This window comes from Melanotaenia boesemani, chromosome 12 (genome assembly GCF_017639745.1).
Source record: "Melanotaenia boesemani isolate fMelBoe1 chromosome 12, fMelBoe1.pri, whole genome shotgun sequence".
Lineage (NCBI taxonomy): Eukaryota > Metazoa > Chordata > Actinopteri > Atheriniformes > Melanotaeniidae > Melanotaenia > Melanotaenia boesemani.
Genome location: NC_055693.1, coordinates 16,534,052 through 16,552,162, shown reverse-complemented (window position 1 = coordinate 16,552,162; position 18,111 = coordinate 16,534,052). Strand labels below are relative to the sequence as shown.

At 35.7% G+C, this 18,111-nt stretch overlaps 1 protein-coding gene across 3 annotated transcripts in view; it reads right to left on the bottom strand.

The window, feature by feature from the left end:
- Positions 1 to 18,111, bottom strand: part of gpc6b (glypican 6b) — an 89,969-nt gene that overhangs the window by 23,027 nt on the left and 48,831 nt on the right. For 2 of the 3 annotated variants that reach the window (XM_042001572.1, XM_042001574.1), the window contains 3 exons: positions 11,367 to 11,497; positions 10,575 to 10,718; positions 9,661 to 9,690 (listed from right to left, as the gene is read on the bottom strand). In XM_042001572.1, coding sequence (XP_041857506.1) covers positions 9,661 to 9,690; positions 10,575 to 10,718; positions 11,367 to 11,497 — 305 coding nt within the window. The remainder of the gene's footprint in view (positions 1 to 9,660; positions 9,691 to 10,574; positions 10,719 to 11,366; positions 11,498 to 18,111) is intronic. The other variant, XM_042001573.1, reaches the window with a different exon arrangement.

The following is an 18,111-nucleotide window of genomic DNA, read 5'->3' as shown; positions in this document are numbered from 1 at the left end:
TCAATTCATTTACATAAACAGCTCTTCTCTCCTCCTCAACAGCTTTGACTTTTCACTTATGCAATCAGAGAGCTGCACTCACAGCTACAACTTTACCTGCTGTTTTATTTATTTATTTTCTTTTCCAGAAACACATCTATGGGTGTTTATCACAGAGCTAAGGTATGTTGGTGGATGTGTCACACAAAGTGTGCAATCTTAACTGTACAACAAAATGCCTTGTAGTGTGCAAGAGAAGAGAATCATCTACATGGTTACACACCCACACAAACTGGCCTTTTCTTAAACCTTTATATAGAGTCAGTATGATTGAACACTTTCTTTTCAAGACATGCACGGCTGCACTTTAACACAATCACACACATTCACAGCAGTACTGCATGAATTAATCAGTATCAGCTGTATGTCATCGCTCTACCTTCTCCATGTAAATCTATACTGCCTGTGGCTGAATCAATCTGATGACTTACAGCTGACAGACTGCTTCTTTTTTTAAGAAATAAATTACTGACTAAGCTAATGATGCTTGTAACAACAAGCTGGTGCTTATTAGATTCATGTGTGGATAATGTAAATCAATACAAATTCTACTGATACGAAGAAAGACCAAACAGAAACATCATATCTGATATTTCTTGACAAAAAGTTAAAAAAAAACATGTTACTGTCGTCATTGCTAAAAAGAATTTGATTCAGTTTGTCAATACCAGAGATCCACAAATCGGTGGCTTTTCTTTAAAGAGACAATTCCAGTCCTATTGTACTGCATGTTCACTAAATGCTAAAAGTCTTAGGTTTCAGCAGGTACATTTCCTCAGAAGAAAAACCAAGATTGAAAATTCCCTAGAAATCTGAGGATATCAACTCCCAGCATTCAATTTTACACCACAGCAGCTCCACCCTAGGTCCTCGGTTTCCTGTTTGACAACAAGCAGACCTAACACCAAGCTTAAAAATGTCATTTTAAAGACCTGTGGTCAGCCCATATAAGTAAATAATGCTTCTGCATGTGGGATGTTTTGAAGTAGTAATGTTAATTTTTGTATACAAGACCATATCACTCAACAGTGCACTTGAACCACTGTGTTTTAGTTGCTTAAAAAAACTAGTCGCTGTAGTCATATTGGAAAGTACGTGGTGGCATATTTGGAAATAAAAGTTTCTTTTAGCTTACCAACAGTAAACACAGCTGTTTTACTAAAAAAAAACAAAAAAAGTGTTGCTGTGACATCATGTCCGCTATGGTTTGTGTTTTCATGTTTTGTTCGTCTTAGCTCTAAACACATGTTCATATACTTCATATGGACTTCCAATCCAGTGTCCCAGCTACAGGGGACAAGCTGAGTAAACTTAACCTATTGATTCATGCCCAAAGACACAATTTAGTTGTTTTTTCTACAAGTTTAAGATGCCACAAAGACCATCATTGAAGGTTAGTGAGGGTTAAAGGTTGGAGCTGCACAAAGAAATGTAAGGCTAAGCTAATGAGTTTGACTACATTTCCAAACCGCTAATTCAAATATTATTTTAAGAGTCAACCACTGGTGTTTTTTGTACGTTTAGCCACTATTTAATTGCTGTTGTATACTTTGCAAACTACTTATGGTTATGCATTACAGATTAACTGATTAAATTACTGTTTGGAAAACTTTCAAGGTACTATTATGACAAAATTTTAAAGAAAATATCCTTTTACTTAATTAAACACACAAAACTCACCGGACACATGAACAAGAAGTCCTGAAATACTTTGTATGTGGTGCTGTACGGTGCAAAAATTTCATCAGCATTAATATAAAGTTTTGTTTCCTGATGGTTTCAAGTTTTATCTTAAACCTTGACATGGTACTGCACAAGTAGATAATTTGAAAAGGGAACTGATCAATACAATTAAAGAGGGTTTGTGGTACCTAAACAGTTACTAGTTAACCTTTTCAATTTATGATTGCAAGATTTCTTGGCTAATAAGTTGACTAAAGGTTCGAATTTCAGTCAAATAACACATTTACACAGTTGTTGTGTTGTGCTTATTTGACCTGGCACCCTGTCCAGGGTGTACCCTGCCGCTCACCAAGCAGCAACTGGGATAGGCTCTAGGGCTCCCTGCAACCCTGCACTGAAATAAGTACATTTTTTATGGGTATAAACAATGGATGAATATGTATTTGAAATTTCTCAGGCTATTGTTTAAACATTAAATGTTCATACAAGAGTGCCAGTTGTCACCCAAACATTTGTTAAATTCATGGTTAGACAGTCCCCTAAAGTATTGTACCATATATACACACTGTTATCCATTTATGTTTGTGGTCTTAGAATAAAGTACAAGTTATGTTAGAATCTGTGGAATCTCCATAATTGCATGCCTTGCTGGACAAAAGCTTGTAGATACAAGTCACAGAATGGAGATGTGGATAGGCCCACTTTATTTTCATTACTGTATCCAAAACAAGAATGTTTCAGTGGCTTGACATGTTCCTTGACAGCAGAAATTTAATGCCAGGGTCTGGACTTTAGAAAGAAATGGTTGTGGTTTTTCTTTTTCTTTTCTTTTTTGGAGGGGAGTTTCTTTTTTTTTTGTCCCTGACAACTGACAAATTACTTATTAAATTGGACTTAATTTTCCTTAAACATGGGAAAGAATAAGATGAAACTGATACTTCAACATTCAGGTTTACTGAATATCCCATGATTACAAGTTATCCAGTTACTATTTGAATGCATTAGTGTTCTTGACATAAAAGTTAGCAGAGTGTAGCAGCAAAAAAATCACAGTTTCCACTTTGTAGCAGAGAAACAACTTAATATTGAATGTGATAGGATGTTGTTAACAATGACAGGAGCTAATACTTTCCTTTTAGCACCTTTAGGTCACTGCACTCTTTCATGCAATTCTAATCAGAGTTATGGAAGAATGAAGCATGCATATCGGCTAAAGAGCAAAGAAAGACCTTTGACAAATTACTGGTCTTTTACAAAGTCAGCAAACAGACAATCACACAGTCACACTTAACAGCTATTTATTGACTTGCATGCATTTATTGCAGGAAAGTGGACAGCCTGGAGATAGAAAAAGATCACTAACCCAGAGAAAACTGAAACTCCTAAATGTGTCAAAACTTCGTTGCTACTGGGCTTTTAAACTAAACATTGATCGGCAAGCTGCCACCTTTTCTTACAAACTGATTTCTTCTTTCTGACTTTATGGTCTTTCACTTACTGAAATGAACTTGGACAATATAAGGAATGATCTGATAGAGCACTGAGAGGAATGGATTTGTATTATCTTCTATAACGTCTCACTCAACGAGAAAATATGGCACATTTATTGTTATTCTACTTGGATATTTGACCTACATTGTGAAGAACAGTATGTGTCTAGTGTTTGTCACTACAGGCAGTTTTTCAAGTGGAAGGACAACTCACCTTAAATTCAAGTAAGATCACAAAACTTTAATATAAAGAGCTATTACTATTATTACAAATCTTTCATGTAAATTTACAATTAAAACATAAGAGTAGCTGCCTGTGTTATTAACTGTTTTAATTAAAAATTAACATTTTGTAAGCTGTATTACATTGGGGTGGAAAAAAATAAAAAAGTTTAACACCACTAAAGTAGAAAGTTGTTTTACAGGTATTTCTTGAAAATTTTGTATGGTTGTTATTTTGTGTATTAGCTCTGTGATAGACTAATACTCCAGACCTGTTTCGTTGTAGTATATTTAAATAATCATTGAGTTCAGTATGACCTTATGTTGAATGCAAAGCAGTTTACGAGAATAAACTGCAGGATTTTGACCAAACTGTAGCCAGTATGATCTAAATCTACAGGAATACCGGACCAAGCTTTAAATTTATTGGTGGGACTGTTGTGTAAGTGCAATCCTAGTGTGTATACATGAAAAAAATGGTTTTCCTTGATATATTCCTCAAGTAAATAGTAGTGTACCATTTGATATAGAAACACAGCTCAATGTCTAAAGACAAGAGAAAGAAGATTCTCTTTGCTGATAAATATATTTAAGTATGACAAAAATCTATTAGAGGTATCAAGATTTATAAGAAAACATGACCTACAATGTTATATAAAAAAGCTTATGTAGTATAAAGTTGGACTACTAAACTAAAAAAACTTAAACTTATTGGTAAATTAAAAGCTTGTGTTGTTAATATTATGGATACAGGTCCTTGCTGTAGCAATAATATTGGTTCAGTATTTTTTGGTTTGTGTGAATTTATAAAAATGAACAGTGAAGGGTTATGAGAGACCTTCAATCCATGTGTAAAAAGAGCAGTTATTAATATAAACCGTACATGTGTTATCTGTTAAAAAATGTTTCAGGTCGCTGCCAGCAAAGCTAATTTCAATATATTACAGATAATTTACACTGAGGTTTGTAATAGTACTACGCAAAGATGTAGCGATCAGGATTTTCTAACAAAACTAGTTCATCAGACAATCAATACACAACTTACACAAATGCTACATGTAGACTTTGAAACTGCACTCACTTTAATGCACATAGCAACATAATATACTTCTTGTGTCTAGTAATTATTTATTTATTAATTTTACTCACTTATAGGAGATATTTTGGTATTAATATTTCACCTAATTAAAGATTTACAGTATGTATAAATTCCAAAATAGGTTTAAAGTAAAGCAACCTACAAGCAGTGTTACTGTGACATATACTGTTAATGTTTCTAGTTCCCAGCTCTTTTGCAACTATTTATATTCATCTTACTAGTTGGAAGTGCTTGCAAAAAGTAGCAAGAAGATATTTTCTACAATATTTTTATTAAGTGCATTTGTATTCCTCCTTTGAACAGTTATCTCTGCAAGTTTAGAATAATGTTGGGGTGTTTGTCTAACTATGTGCAAGAGAGCCACTGTTGCTTGTTGACATTCAAAGTATTTGCTCTATCCAGTAGTGCAAGAGGGTGAGACAGACAGAGCGATGTAGACGGAAGTCAAGAGTTTGTTATATCTGGGAAGATGAAAGCAGCGCTCCAGTTTGTTTACAATTATAGCTTTTCCATTTGATGTGTACTGTCAGTCGGTAATAATCAGCCTTCAATCATGTTTGTGTCTACAGAAAAACAAAAAGTAATTGCTTGTTTCAAACATTAAGACTTTTTGTGATGAAAACAGGGGCCGTAGTGTTTAACTGATATTTAGAACATGAAGTGTACTCTCTATTCTTCAAACTGGGAGGATTTTTTTTAAATGCACAAGACAAAAAGACTTTGTTTAACATGAGTTGTTCAATATTAAAGTTTATTTTGTTTGTTGCACATTTTTCTCTTTAAACCCCTTAAAGCCTCAATTTATTTTCAATTATATGGAAGAAATAAGAAAAAAAAATGAGACTGAAATAACAATAAATAATTAGAAAATAAGAGTAAAAGATATATTAATAATATAAAAAAGAAAAATATTACAAACACAAATACAAAATATTACATTACGACCTCATTGTTCTTTTTTATTTTGTGAAAAGAACTTCAAACAAATATGATATATCATTCTACCTTATAATTAAGAATTATGTGCATAAATGACTTACTTGTGATATCCCAGTAAATTAAATTAAAATGTATACACATAAAGCATTATTCAAAAGTTTTATTTTTTAATAAATATTTTGAGAATGAAAGTTTGCGAAGACAAATATTGTCTCAACGGGCTCTCATCGTTGCCCCGTACTGCACTGCCACACATGAAATATAAAGCTGTGCATTAACCAAGGGAGGCACAAGGGACCAATAAGACTACACAAAATTAAACCGCACAAAACTTGTTACAAATGTCAAATTAAAGGCTCCACTTCTTATCTTTAATTTGCCTTCCAGCCTGACAGTGTGTTGTGGCTTTATCCCCTCTTTGGACTTTACAATCTCCATTTCTCTCAGAGCTTTGAGGGTGTGTGCTCTGACAGAATGTCAGGCAATTAAACAGTCATGGCTCATTGAGCTGGAGGTGGACCTACTCCTCCAGGCTCCTCTATAGGCAAAAGAAGAAATGAGTACAGGCACTCCCTGCCATCCCTGGCTCATTCTTTGACTCACAAACTTCACAGTAAATCCAGACAAGAAGTTCTTATCAAAGGACACTTTAAACCATTGTCAACTTCCGCAAGGCTGAGCAGTGTCACTGTCACGGGTAATTATCTTGTGCCAGAATGTAAACGAGGACTTTGTGTGGGAAAACAAAGATGCGCTCTCACAAGAGCTCTGCAGCATGAAAAGATAAACGCTGTCGCACTAATGAAGGCATGAGAAACTGTTAGTGAAAGATTGGAAGTTTGCAGCTATAGCTAACATACACTGTTAAGGTATGCAAAATAAATAACAGTTGGCAATATCAGTATTGACATTAATATTGTGAAAAGCACAACATGATAAACTGCTGTTACTTTTCTGGTGTGTCTGGCTTCCTAACAAATGTTAGGAAGCCAACAGTGCCAATGTTGCCCCTAACAATTTAAATCTTAGAATATATACATTTAGCTAAGTTATATATATAAAAAAGAGAGAGCTAAAAATTGTGACTAAAAATAAAAACAAGTGACAAGTTCATAATGACTAATCAAATGATGCAGCACTGAGGGGGTTTGCACCTTTGCAAAGTCCCTCTATAATAAAACTAAAGTGTTCTAACCTTGTTAATCTGTCCCTTGGATTTTGTTTGTGTGATTGATAGTGCATGTTTAGAACAATCAGCCACAAACATTATGTCTGTTGAGTTTAGCTTTGAATCTGCAGATCCGCACCAACAATCTCAGAAAAGCGATGTCACACAGCCAGTATGTTCTTCACAGAAAACTGAAGAAACCAACTATTTCCTGGAAGGGCCTTTACAATCTGTCTGCGCATGCCATGAAGAATTGATGAAATGACAAGATAGAAAGCTATGAAAAGAAATTGGCACAAGCTAGGTGGACAAAACAATATATGCGACCTGGTGTGTTTTTTTCTGTTCTCTATAATGCAGCGGTAAGACATAATCAGATTTTGTAAACCTTCATATCTGACCCAAATATATTTAACAACAGGAGCAAATCCATTTTATTGAGAGAAATTGGATGTAATCAAAGGTCAAGAGAAATTAATGAGGACAGCACTTTTTGGATAATATTCTTTGAACATGTTATCATATTATTTTCACAGTTTGATCTTTTTCTGCTACTTGCATTTTTCTGGGTTGATCCACTCAATCTGTAAACTTCCTAAGCAAAAGAAAGGCCACTTAAACAGTTCAGATCACCTGCAGGCGAGCTTTGACGTGGACAAGTTGAGATTAGCATATTCATAGATCCCTGTTTACTAAATAACAAAAAGGTTTAGTCATATAAGCTGTTTTAAGGCCATACAAGGTTTGTTTTTTTGGGGCAAAAAAGTTTGGGATGAACAGTCGTTTTTCCTGCAGCTACTGCAAGAAAACAAACAAACATTTTTGAAATTATCTTGTATTTTTTCCCCGAATGATATAATTATAATAATAGCATATACATATTATTTTTGCAACCTCAGATGTAGACAGATGTATCCAAATACTGAATGAAATGATGACTCATAGCTTTAAGAGGCAAGGCAGGGGAGGATGATAATTATCCTCAATGCAGTGCAGCTTGTGAGCTGAGCCATAAGGTAAAGCTCTTGTTTTACCATTCGGTGCGTCTGCCAGCTTGACCTTGGATCAGGAACAAACGAACAAGAATGCAAATACAAGCACCTGAAATGAGTTTTCACAGCAGGGTGGCTGAGTTTGCACTCCAAGATTAGGTAAGAAGTTTTAAATCTCAGAAGAGCTCAGTGTAGATCCTCAACATCACCACAGTGAGGGGAGCTAATTGAGGCTGTTTGAATATATGATAAGGATGCCTCCTGTGCATCTTATTTTAGAGGTTTACCTGGTACAGCCAGTTGGGTGGAAAACACTGGGTTGGCCCAGGTTACCTCAAAGGGGATACGTATTCATAATGACTTGGAAGGGGCTGGAGATCCCCTGGGAGGACCTGGAAGATGCTGCTGGAAAAAATGAGGCTTGAGCTTTTCCATTCCCCTACTGTTATCATTTTGAAAACGAATGGCTGTTTTAAAAAATGAAAAGAATTAAAGATGTAAGTAAAACATGCATTTAAAAACTAAAGAGTATCATTGGGGCAAACAGAGTTAATATTTATCAGACTGCTTAAAATATGAAAAGAAATAGGTAATGTTGCAGCTACTCTGCATCTGTAACAACTCACCAGATGTTTATTGTTGGTGTTAGCCTGCCATTAGATACATGATTCATGCTGTATTCTCTCTATTGTTTGAGCATTATCAAGTCTTTAAAAAAAGCTTCACTGTGGGCAACAGCAGTCTCCCTGCTTGTAACCTCTACTTAAAAATAGCAAGCCATGATGAAGCTTTGGATTGTGCAATTATTTCTGAGAGTGGTTGGAAAGACCTATAAAAAGAATATGTTTACAACTTTATTGCATGTTTGTTGACAGATTCCAACAAGACAGCTCCCTTTGAAACACGGTTTTGCAGGTAGCACCATTGTTGTGCAGTGGGCCGTACTGCTGCCAAGACCATTGTAGCTGTTTTTATAGAAATACAAACGTTTTCTTTCTTCCACCTATGATGACAACAGCTAAACTAAAATGCAGTGAGAACATTCTCCTGCTGTGTTATGGTGCTGTGGAAATGGGATAACAAGTTCTCCACAACAGAAATATTGTTGCCTATAAAGGTATTTCAATTCCCTGTGTGACAATAATTATGTATTTGACTATATGTCCAAACAGAATATATAAATAGTCAAACACTGAAAGAAAATTTCCAGATTTGTAAGAAATAAAATTTTAAATCTCAAATAGTGGATTTGAACCTGATTGAGCCAAAAGCCAAACAGGGAATTTTCAGTTATTTTCAACACATATTAAAGTCACAACAGGAACAAAGCCTTTGCAGCTTCCTTTGGCTATGCTAAGTTAATACTGGAATGTGCTGCTTGCCTAAATTAATATAGTTCTAGTATTAGTATTAGTATAGTTATAGTAAGTACAAATAAAGCTTGTCACTGAGCTCCAATTTGCAAGATGCAGGCTAACTCTCCAGTTATTCTTGACCAGTATACACATTTTTTACCAAATTCTGTTCAACACCAGCTTTTTCTGCTTTGACAGAGCAGGTCATTTCATGATTGACTGAGTTTCTCCAAGAGTTTACTCTATTAGCAGCAGCAATGAGTGTCTTGGAATAGGATGTTTCTCGACTGTGGATGACAAGAGTGCTGAAATTGAGCAAACAGTCTTGACCTAATAAAAAAAGACACCACCCGCCTAACAATGTCTGATTTGTTCACAATTCTACTGTAATAGTTCTTGTATTAAAACTCCCAATAAACCACAAAGAAAATCCCTCAATATAGTATATGTGAGACTGAATCAAATTTAAGATGAAAGTGTGACTGTGACTGGATGTTGCGTACCAGTGGGGTGAACAAATCACCCTGCTTGCTTGAAATGCAATGAGGTTTAAGACTTCCAATTCCCAAATATGGAAACATCAATTTGCTTGCAGTATTAAATAAATTAAAGCATGAATTAGCATTAAATAACAAACCCAATAAAAGAATAAGTGTAGCATGTTGATTCTTACATTGTACTGCATCGTTCTCCAAACAATCCTCTGGTTTGCAGCATAAAGGCAGGAAAAGACATTAATTAATTCCATGTGGGTGGAAGGAAAAAAAAGATAGACACATAAAGGAAAAAAGGCTACTTCTGTTAAAAAAGAAAAAAAAGACATAAAATATGCATTGCGGATAAAAAAAAAGACTGTAAAAAGCATAATTAATATCGAATCAAATAAATATCTTAATTAATTTGTGTGATTTTAAAGGCCAAAAAATGACTGAAAAAGGGTACTTCCTCGTTTTGAACACAGTGTGCTTAAACATTTGATTTACCACATTTTAAACCTTAATGTTTATATTTATCAATGCCATAATAATATTTTACCAACATGACTGAGATGCACACCATAATGATTCCCTTTGAGTAGTAAATGGATGACTGCAAAGGAAATCCATGATGAGCGCTGTCTCCAAGCTGAATTGGACTGTTGTGCAGCACTTTAGGTTTCAAGGTTGTTCAAGATGAAAATCCACATATCAAAATCTCATTAAGCAAACAAACAGATAATCTGACAAAAAGAAAATAAAAGTGTGCTTTGGAACAAGAATTGTTATGGTCAGCCTCACAAAATCTATCCATCTCCTTTCATCCTTTCCTTTTCTGTTTGCCAAGTACACAGACATGAGAAGGGCACTGATCACAGAGCATCAGCCCTTCCGCTGCCCTCTTGGGGTAAAGCTGTTGATTCGTTAACAAACACAAATCGATAAAGGGGTCTGAACGGAGGACAAGTACAAAGAATTAATTTCCGGCTCCAGGGGCTTACGATGGCAAATCACCAGCTTTAATCAACAGTGTCAAGACAGAAAGACAAATGATGTTTACACTGAAGCAGTGTCTCGCCTGAAAACAGCAGCACTGGCTTTGTGTCCTTACCAGTCTGTCTAAGCTTGTGCCAGCTGCAGTGGTAGGCCGCTCCTCTGGGCTGTAGGGCTTAAAGCGGGCGTTGAACACATCCGAAACACCACGAGTGGACCTCGTGATTCCTGCGGGTTTTGGCTGACCACAACCTTGAAAAACCTGCAATTACAAAAACATGGGCACCCAGCTGTCAGTGGTTTGAATTACTTTGGATGCAGAAAATAGGGAAAACATGCTGTTTTTTTAAGGTCTTGTGAGACATTCTCCCCACACCACCAGTGTGACGGTGCTCTATGTCAAGTTGAGGTAACCACATTGATAGGTGAGTCAGCTAAGCGCGGTGGCCGATGCTATTTAAGATGCTAGAGTTTAGTTTTTACAGGCTTTTGGGAAAACACAACATATAGTTAACCTATAAACAAAAATGCATCTGTTGCATGGGAAAGCCAGCAGAGCATTTAGTTTTGGATGGGAACTGGCATCCAAATCAGTGTAGGCAGAAAAATATTCCTCACAACCACCTACATTTTTTTTCCCTTCTGACTACAATTTTGTGGGCAAAGAAAAAATGCAGTAAAATACAGGCAACACATTAACTACTGTTAGTTCAACTAAGATTATCTGACCAAGTTGAAACATATAATTCAAATGTAAGACCTAAAGTTGGACATAATTAGAATGTGTTGCGTTACACACCTTAGACGCAGCCAAAATTTAACTTCCAGCAAGCTCTTTTGTCAGTTTGTCTACATCATTTTGTCTATAGTGTTACTTTTGTTCTTTGGGAAATATAACAAGGTGTCTTACCCTGTAGGAGACCTGGGCACTGTTATCTTGCATATTCATGATGGCCTCAGAAATCTTCACATCAATTGGTTCCATGACAGACTCAATGTTGAAAGGCCCTTCCAGCCTTTCTGCCACCAGCAGCATGGCATCTGTCACAGCGAGAAAAAAAGGTGTTAGAGGAATGAAGGAAGAGGTGCAATCAGATTCACATTCAGTTGAAGAAACACCTCACAGAGTTTTAAATAATACAGCAACATTCACACACATGAAAAAATGGCTTGAGTATAGCAGTTTTAAAAAGTTTACAAAGTGATGTCTACCCACTTAAGAAATTACTTCAGTGGAATTAGAATGGGTTAAAAGGATTTAGGGAAAACGGTTTAGTGTTAGAACAGATGTGGTGTTGTTTACATGCTTTGTAAGGGGTGTGGCACAGTTGCCTTAGAGAAAAAAACATACATCGAGGACAAATTTAGAACTATATCATACCAATAATGTATTAATTAACAAGAGTCAACCATTATAATTATTTTCCTTTTTACCTTTTTACATGACAGTTTCCAACAGTAAAGTATTCCTTTCTGACTACAGTAAACTGTCATGTGCCAGCCCTCTGCTTCGTCACAGTTCTCAAACCCACTTGTGAAGCATGAATGCTTCTCACAGCAAATTCAGTTTTTATGCAGATCAGCTCAATCAAGTCAACAAACAGCAAATAATGCTGATGAGTCATAGATTTAATAAAAAAAACAAAAAACAAAACTGAAAGCCCAGCACATCAGCTGTGAGAAGGTCAATGGTTTATTAAATTATGCAGACACAAGCCAGAGGGCCTTGTTGAACATGAGACACTTGCCATTATTGTCTCCATTTGTTTTCATCACTTTCAATTACTGCCTCTGGCAGCTTTTTTATTTATTTTTTTTATTTTAAATAAGTGAATTCTGAATACTTAACTTATACAAAATGTCAAAAGCAGAACTCAATTATAAAATTATAAAAGAAGTTAAGAGATTCAGAGATTAAATTTTTGTGAAACAGCATTAAAGTACTTTCCTGAAGATTTTTATATCAGATTGAATCAGTCTCTGTAATAGAAGGTCTGAGTTGTAATGACAAGCCACAGGGAATCTGACATCACCAAACCACTTAGTCACTCCTAAACAATATGTGGACACACTGAGTCTGTCAGGACAGATTTCTCCATCCACAGACCTCCCAGGACAGGACCTCACCAGCAGCTCGTTATGAGGACTCTACAATTACCTTGTTACTAAATAAGACCATACTATCATTTGCACCAAAACAGTGACTTCTAAAGCACCGCTGATGTCTTTAAAAGTTTATTTATTCTGTGCAAAAATGCAGAAAGGAGCCTGTTGCTTTTCTTTTTCATTTATTTATTTTATTTGTTTCAAACAGCTTACTGCACCCACCACCCCACCTTCACATATAAAGCTTGGGAATGAACAGATAACATCATCATAATGTATTTTGATGAAAAAAAAAAAAAAAAAAAGCAAAATAGGACAGCAACACCATAGAAGAAACAAACAATGAAGCAAACAAACAGAAAAAAAACAAACAAAATAAAAAAAGCCCTACTTCGATATGAAACCTGTCCAGCTGTTTATTCTTCTGGGATCACTAATGACAGGGGAAAAAGCTGAGAAACATTGGCTCATTTCCAGTTATGTTGAAGTCAGAGCCTTTGAAGAGCTCTTCTGTTTGTTTACAGCATGAATTGTAAATGGTCCGTGATGTTTGCTGAGATCTTAATATACAGATTGCTTCAGTGCTAAATGTTTTTTCTAGAGTAGCTCCTCAATTGCACTACTGTGCAACCATATGGTCTATAAGTGCAGATAACACCTGGATCAACAGAATGATCAAACAAGTCATTAAGATTTTTATCACTTGCCTGACAGCTGTGATGCTACTCTGTTTTTATAGTGGATTTTAACATTACACAGCAGCAGTCTGAATACTGGATGATGTGGAAATGACTTGAATTTTGTATTGCTGTTCATTTTGTTATTTAATGTGATTATTATGTAAATTTATTCAGCTGTCATATGGAAGTCTGCGCACAAAACAAACATGTTAAGGAATACTTAAATTCAAGCAAAAGCTTAGAAACAGCAAATACTGAGAATTTAGGTCAGTTTAACCAACTGAGAACAAATCTTTTTAAATTTTTTTTTTTATAGGGATAGCAAAAGTGCCCCTAGCTTTAGAGGCAATGGCAATGTTTCCCACCACTGGTAACTTATCTGCAGCTTATCAGACGGACTCAACCATTGGAAAGCTGGAACTTTTATTTTCATACATTGCAGAGGGAAAACAGACAGACATGATACAGAGAAGAAGGAGGGATAGAGAATAAGAATCGGGGTGGTATGGCTTTGTCCCTGAGGAAGAAGAGCTCCTGCAATGCATGTGAAAAACTACCTACATGGAGAATTAATGACTCTCATTTATGAGGAGTACATGAAGTCCAGTCCGCTGTGGCATGGCTGCCACGCTGAGCCAAATTTTCCCTGCATCATTTTTGCAGCGCTGAGATAGGCCACTAGCTAGCCAGAGGAAATTTTGTTATCAACAAGACACAGCCATTTAATTAGATGCATCTTGTCATATTGCTTATATGCTTTGTTTTTTTTAAAAAACAAATAGGAAGCAAAAAAAATCACCATGCTGTATAAGCACAACCTATTTGAAATATTTTGTTTAGCTTAAAAGACTTAATTGCTCATTTTTTCCAAAATATAAAAATGTGCTTGTTTGTTGTGTCCTGCTAAACTGCTGAAAAAAATTAACAAGGTAATATTACTCTGGGCTCTGCCTCTGTATCGAGATTGATGTCCACTTAAATTCAGGCTATGTCAGCCAGCAGCAACCTGCTTCAGACAAGGACAAATAAGGGAAGTGAGCGGGCCCATCTATGGCTCTCTGCCTGTGAGGAGTATGAAAAATGGTTTTGGTGTAATTTTGATTCTGTAAAGCATAGCTCGTCTGTGGTTCAGTCAACCAACTAATAGTGCTATGACACACACACACACACACACACACACACACACACACACACACACACACACACACACACACACACAAAGAAATAGAAAGGATGAAATAATGCATGTTATACCTTGCTCAGTTTGTCCTGCTCAAATAGATTAAGTCCTTGAAAATAAACTTGTGTGTACAGACACACATAGACACGACACTGTGCAATGAAAAAAAAAAAGAAAAGAAAAGAAAAATTGTGAAAATTAAACAGAACGACTAAACAGAAATAAGTTGATCATGCTATAAAGGGCTCATTTCCTATCATTAGGACTTTTCTTTTCATTAAACAAAACTATGATACCTACATTATAAACAGCATGTTGTAATTCAGTAAGTGTATATACAACAAGGACTACAGGCAAGCTTAGCCAGCAGACGATGCCACTGGCTGCAGTGTGAAACACACAAGTTACCACCAGGTTGAATGAATGCTTGATTCTCATTTCCCACCACTCGCTAATGCCAGCTTCTACTCATTTTTCCTAGATTTGTAGTTGACTTTGGCACCATGAAATACTTTGTGTGGCTAGTTTTACAGCCAGTTCCCTACCCATTAAAATATAAAAAAAAACATTTAAAATGATTTGTTGTCAACTTCCATACGACCACTCATGGTTCCAAGAGGATGCATCCTAATGTTTTTTCTGCAGTGTCGCCAAGAGGCTGACACTTTTGCTTAATATATAATACAAATATTGGCAAGTTTTAAAAGGATTCCTTTGAGTTTTGGTACAGACACTCAAGGCCCAAAGAGAATCAATCCTAATGACTTTTAGTAAAATCCTGACTTTCTTTTAGTGCCAATAGGAGTTAAACTATTTCACTTCGAAGGTTCAATAGACAACCTTATAGAAATATCGAAAATTGCACATAGGAGCAGAATGTCAGCCCATTTTGGGAGTGGCTGTGGTGCTGACGGTGGTGGTACTGGGGGGGGGATGTGGCCTCTGCTTTATCTCTCTTCTTGAGGAAATCTTGTTAGCTATTCTGTGAATGAATATCTGGAAGATTACTTGCTCTCTGCCGCACAGCAGGGACTCAGCTTGGCAGGACAAGCTGACACGATTCAAATAAGAGAAACTGGAACTACAGCAGTTACGGAGCAAGAGAGAGTCACATATTGCACACTTACATCTACACATATCAAATTGTTTTTTTTGTTGTTGTTAGTTTAAGCTTTAGAATATGCTTTATTTGAATATGAAGCTGCTTATAAGAGCTGAATGGGTATCCTTGAAAAGTGTTTCTTTTCAGTGGCTACTGAAATTTTGGGATGATCAATAATTACATTACATTACATTCATTTAGCTGACGCTTGTGCACAAGCAACTTACAGTGGTTAGGCAGTAGCACTAAGGGTCTTGCTTAAGACCCTTAAAGCTAAAAATAGGCCAAAATATGGCAGCAATCAGTCTAAAAATGCCTTCGTTATAGCAGTATAGGATGTTAGTACTCTCACTGTAAGAAAAAAATAGCATGACAATCTCAGCATTTAGCAGAAATCACCAAAGTAGTAAAGTTTTGAAAAATCATTGCCTTTCATTATCAGTTTGTCTGTACTATTACTCTATAATAACACAATAAATCTAAGAGGACTCTAATCAAGAAATTATAGCACTCTCAACAATAAGTAAGACTTGTAATGTTAAAGCCACACTGAAGCAGCATCAGTCATGGAATGAAACACTAATGCTAATACTAATCAAACTAAGCTCAAACTAAACTAAACTTTTTAGGATTAGACAGTGTTACTAATTAGGTTAGAGGCAGTTAGAAATTTTATTTAGTGATTATTGAGTGGACAGATTTGTCTACAAAAATGTTGAAAATTATGGATCACTACCACAAAGTTTAACAAGCGAGAAGCTGCATCCCTGCTCATACTCAAACATGAAAGAGAATATTTTCTCTCTTTGTGTAAAACCTCTCCCCTTTCAGCAAATTCATAAATGTGCAGGTGGGAAGTAAATCAGAAATTAGATCAATTCAACCCAATCTCCAAGCAACTGAGTGCTTAGGCAAGCAGGTAGCTGTAAAACAAAATTAATGCCATTGCTATGGATGCCATTGCAGATAAATCTCAAAATGGAACAGTTTTTGCAACCAGTCAGTCAAAAATAACTCCAGAAAGTAGAGGGCATAATATAATACAGTTTTCTCAGCTCTCAGTTTTACAGATAAAGGGTTTGTTACAGGTGGGAGAATTTCTATGGTTCCTCTATGCAATGAATATACACAATATGCAAAACGGGAAGAGAATTTTTTTGTTTGTATTGACATTATTTCATTAGTCACATAAGTTTGTTGTGAACCTATAAGAATAATTAGAAACTAATAGGTACATTTATTTAATCTGAAGGGAATATTTAACCAGTTCAGATCCTCTTCTTAGCATATCTTGAATGAAGCAGGTAAACAATAAGCTAATTAATATTTTAACAAATCATTATTTACTTACATAATCTATTATGTACTTAGTTATAGTTTATATAATAGAATAAATCACATTTGGCCAGTACAATAAAAATATTAGTATGAACCTCTTTATCACTTTTAATAAATGTTTTCTAGCTTGTGCTAACTAACTTTAATGACGTAAAGGCCCTGTGCCGCCATTCAACATGTATTATGAAGCATTTAGCCGATGAATTCCAAGAAACAGGAAAAAAACAATCATGAATCTGACACATGCTGAATAACACGTCTGATTACGTAATCAGAGCTGCAGTGGATGTAAATCAATTTGACGTCTCACAAGCAGCCAGATGCAGCTAACGGTCTTTATATTTTGTTGGCATTTGGGAAGTAGGAAATGTCAGCAAGCAGGACTAAAATTAATAATGGAGTTATATAAATGAATTAAATATGGACACTATTCATACAACAGACGGTCTTTACCTTTTTGATGGCTAAATGTGACAAGAAATGTAAAAAAAAGTAAATTTGCATGACACATTAGATAAAAGAAACATATGTTCTAATGTCTGTTCTCTTTATTTGTGGTCTAAAAAGGTGTTTCTGTCCAGCTATGATCAGCAGTGCTTGCGAGCCATAAAACCTCCTCTGGAGTTAAAAGAGTGATTGTCTGCACTGGCTAATCGTTAAGGTTTAATTCAGAAACAAACTGGCAAAAGGTTAAGAAAATCCACTCACAAAAGAACTTGTTTCAGAATTTCATACTAGCTGTTAAATTTTTTAATTTTCCTTCCAAATGCTGCAGTTCAGCAGAAGCGGTCTTTAACATTAACTCTAACCGACTGCTGTAATAAGACTTTCTGCTCAAGCTGCCAGAGAAGCTGCTACTCACAGATGAAAATACCCAGTAAAGATGGGAGTAATGAAAGGACATGCCAATAGATGGATGGATAGTTAGATAGAAAATAAATATTATCAATGTCTGCAGCTGTATTGTCAAACACAATTTCATTGTGTTAGCTGTTACAATGCAATTTTGGTTTTTCATTTGCCCACTCATGCTCCCTGTGTTTTCCTTCCTTTGTTAGATCAGATGGAGTTAGCTCAGTCTACAGTAGTTCATAAGAAAAAAAAACAACAAATCCAATGTGTATTGGAAACACGTGTTTATGAAAGATGAGTATGCCATATTGAACTATGGTCTGGAGGAATGTCTTGTCAGTTTTTAAGATCTGCACAACATATAAGATGTTAACACATGTTTAACCAACATCAATGT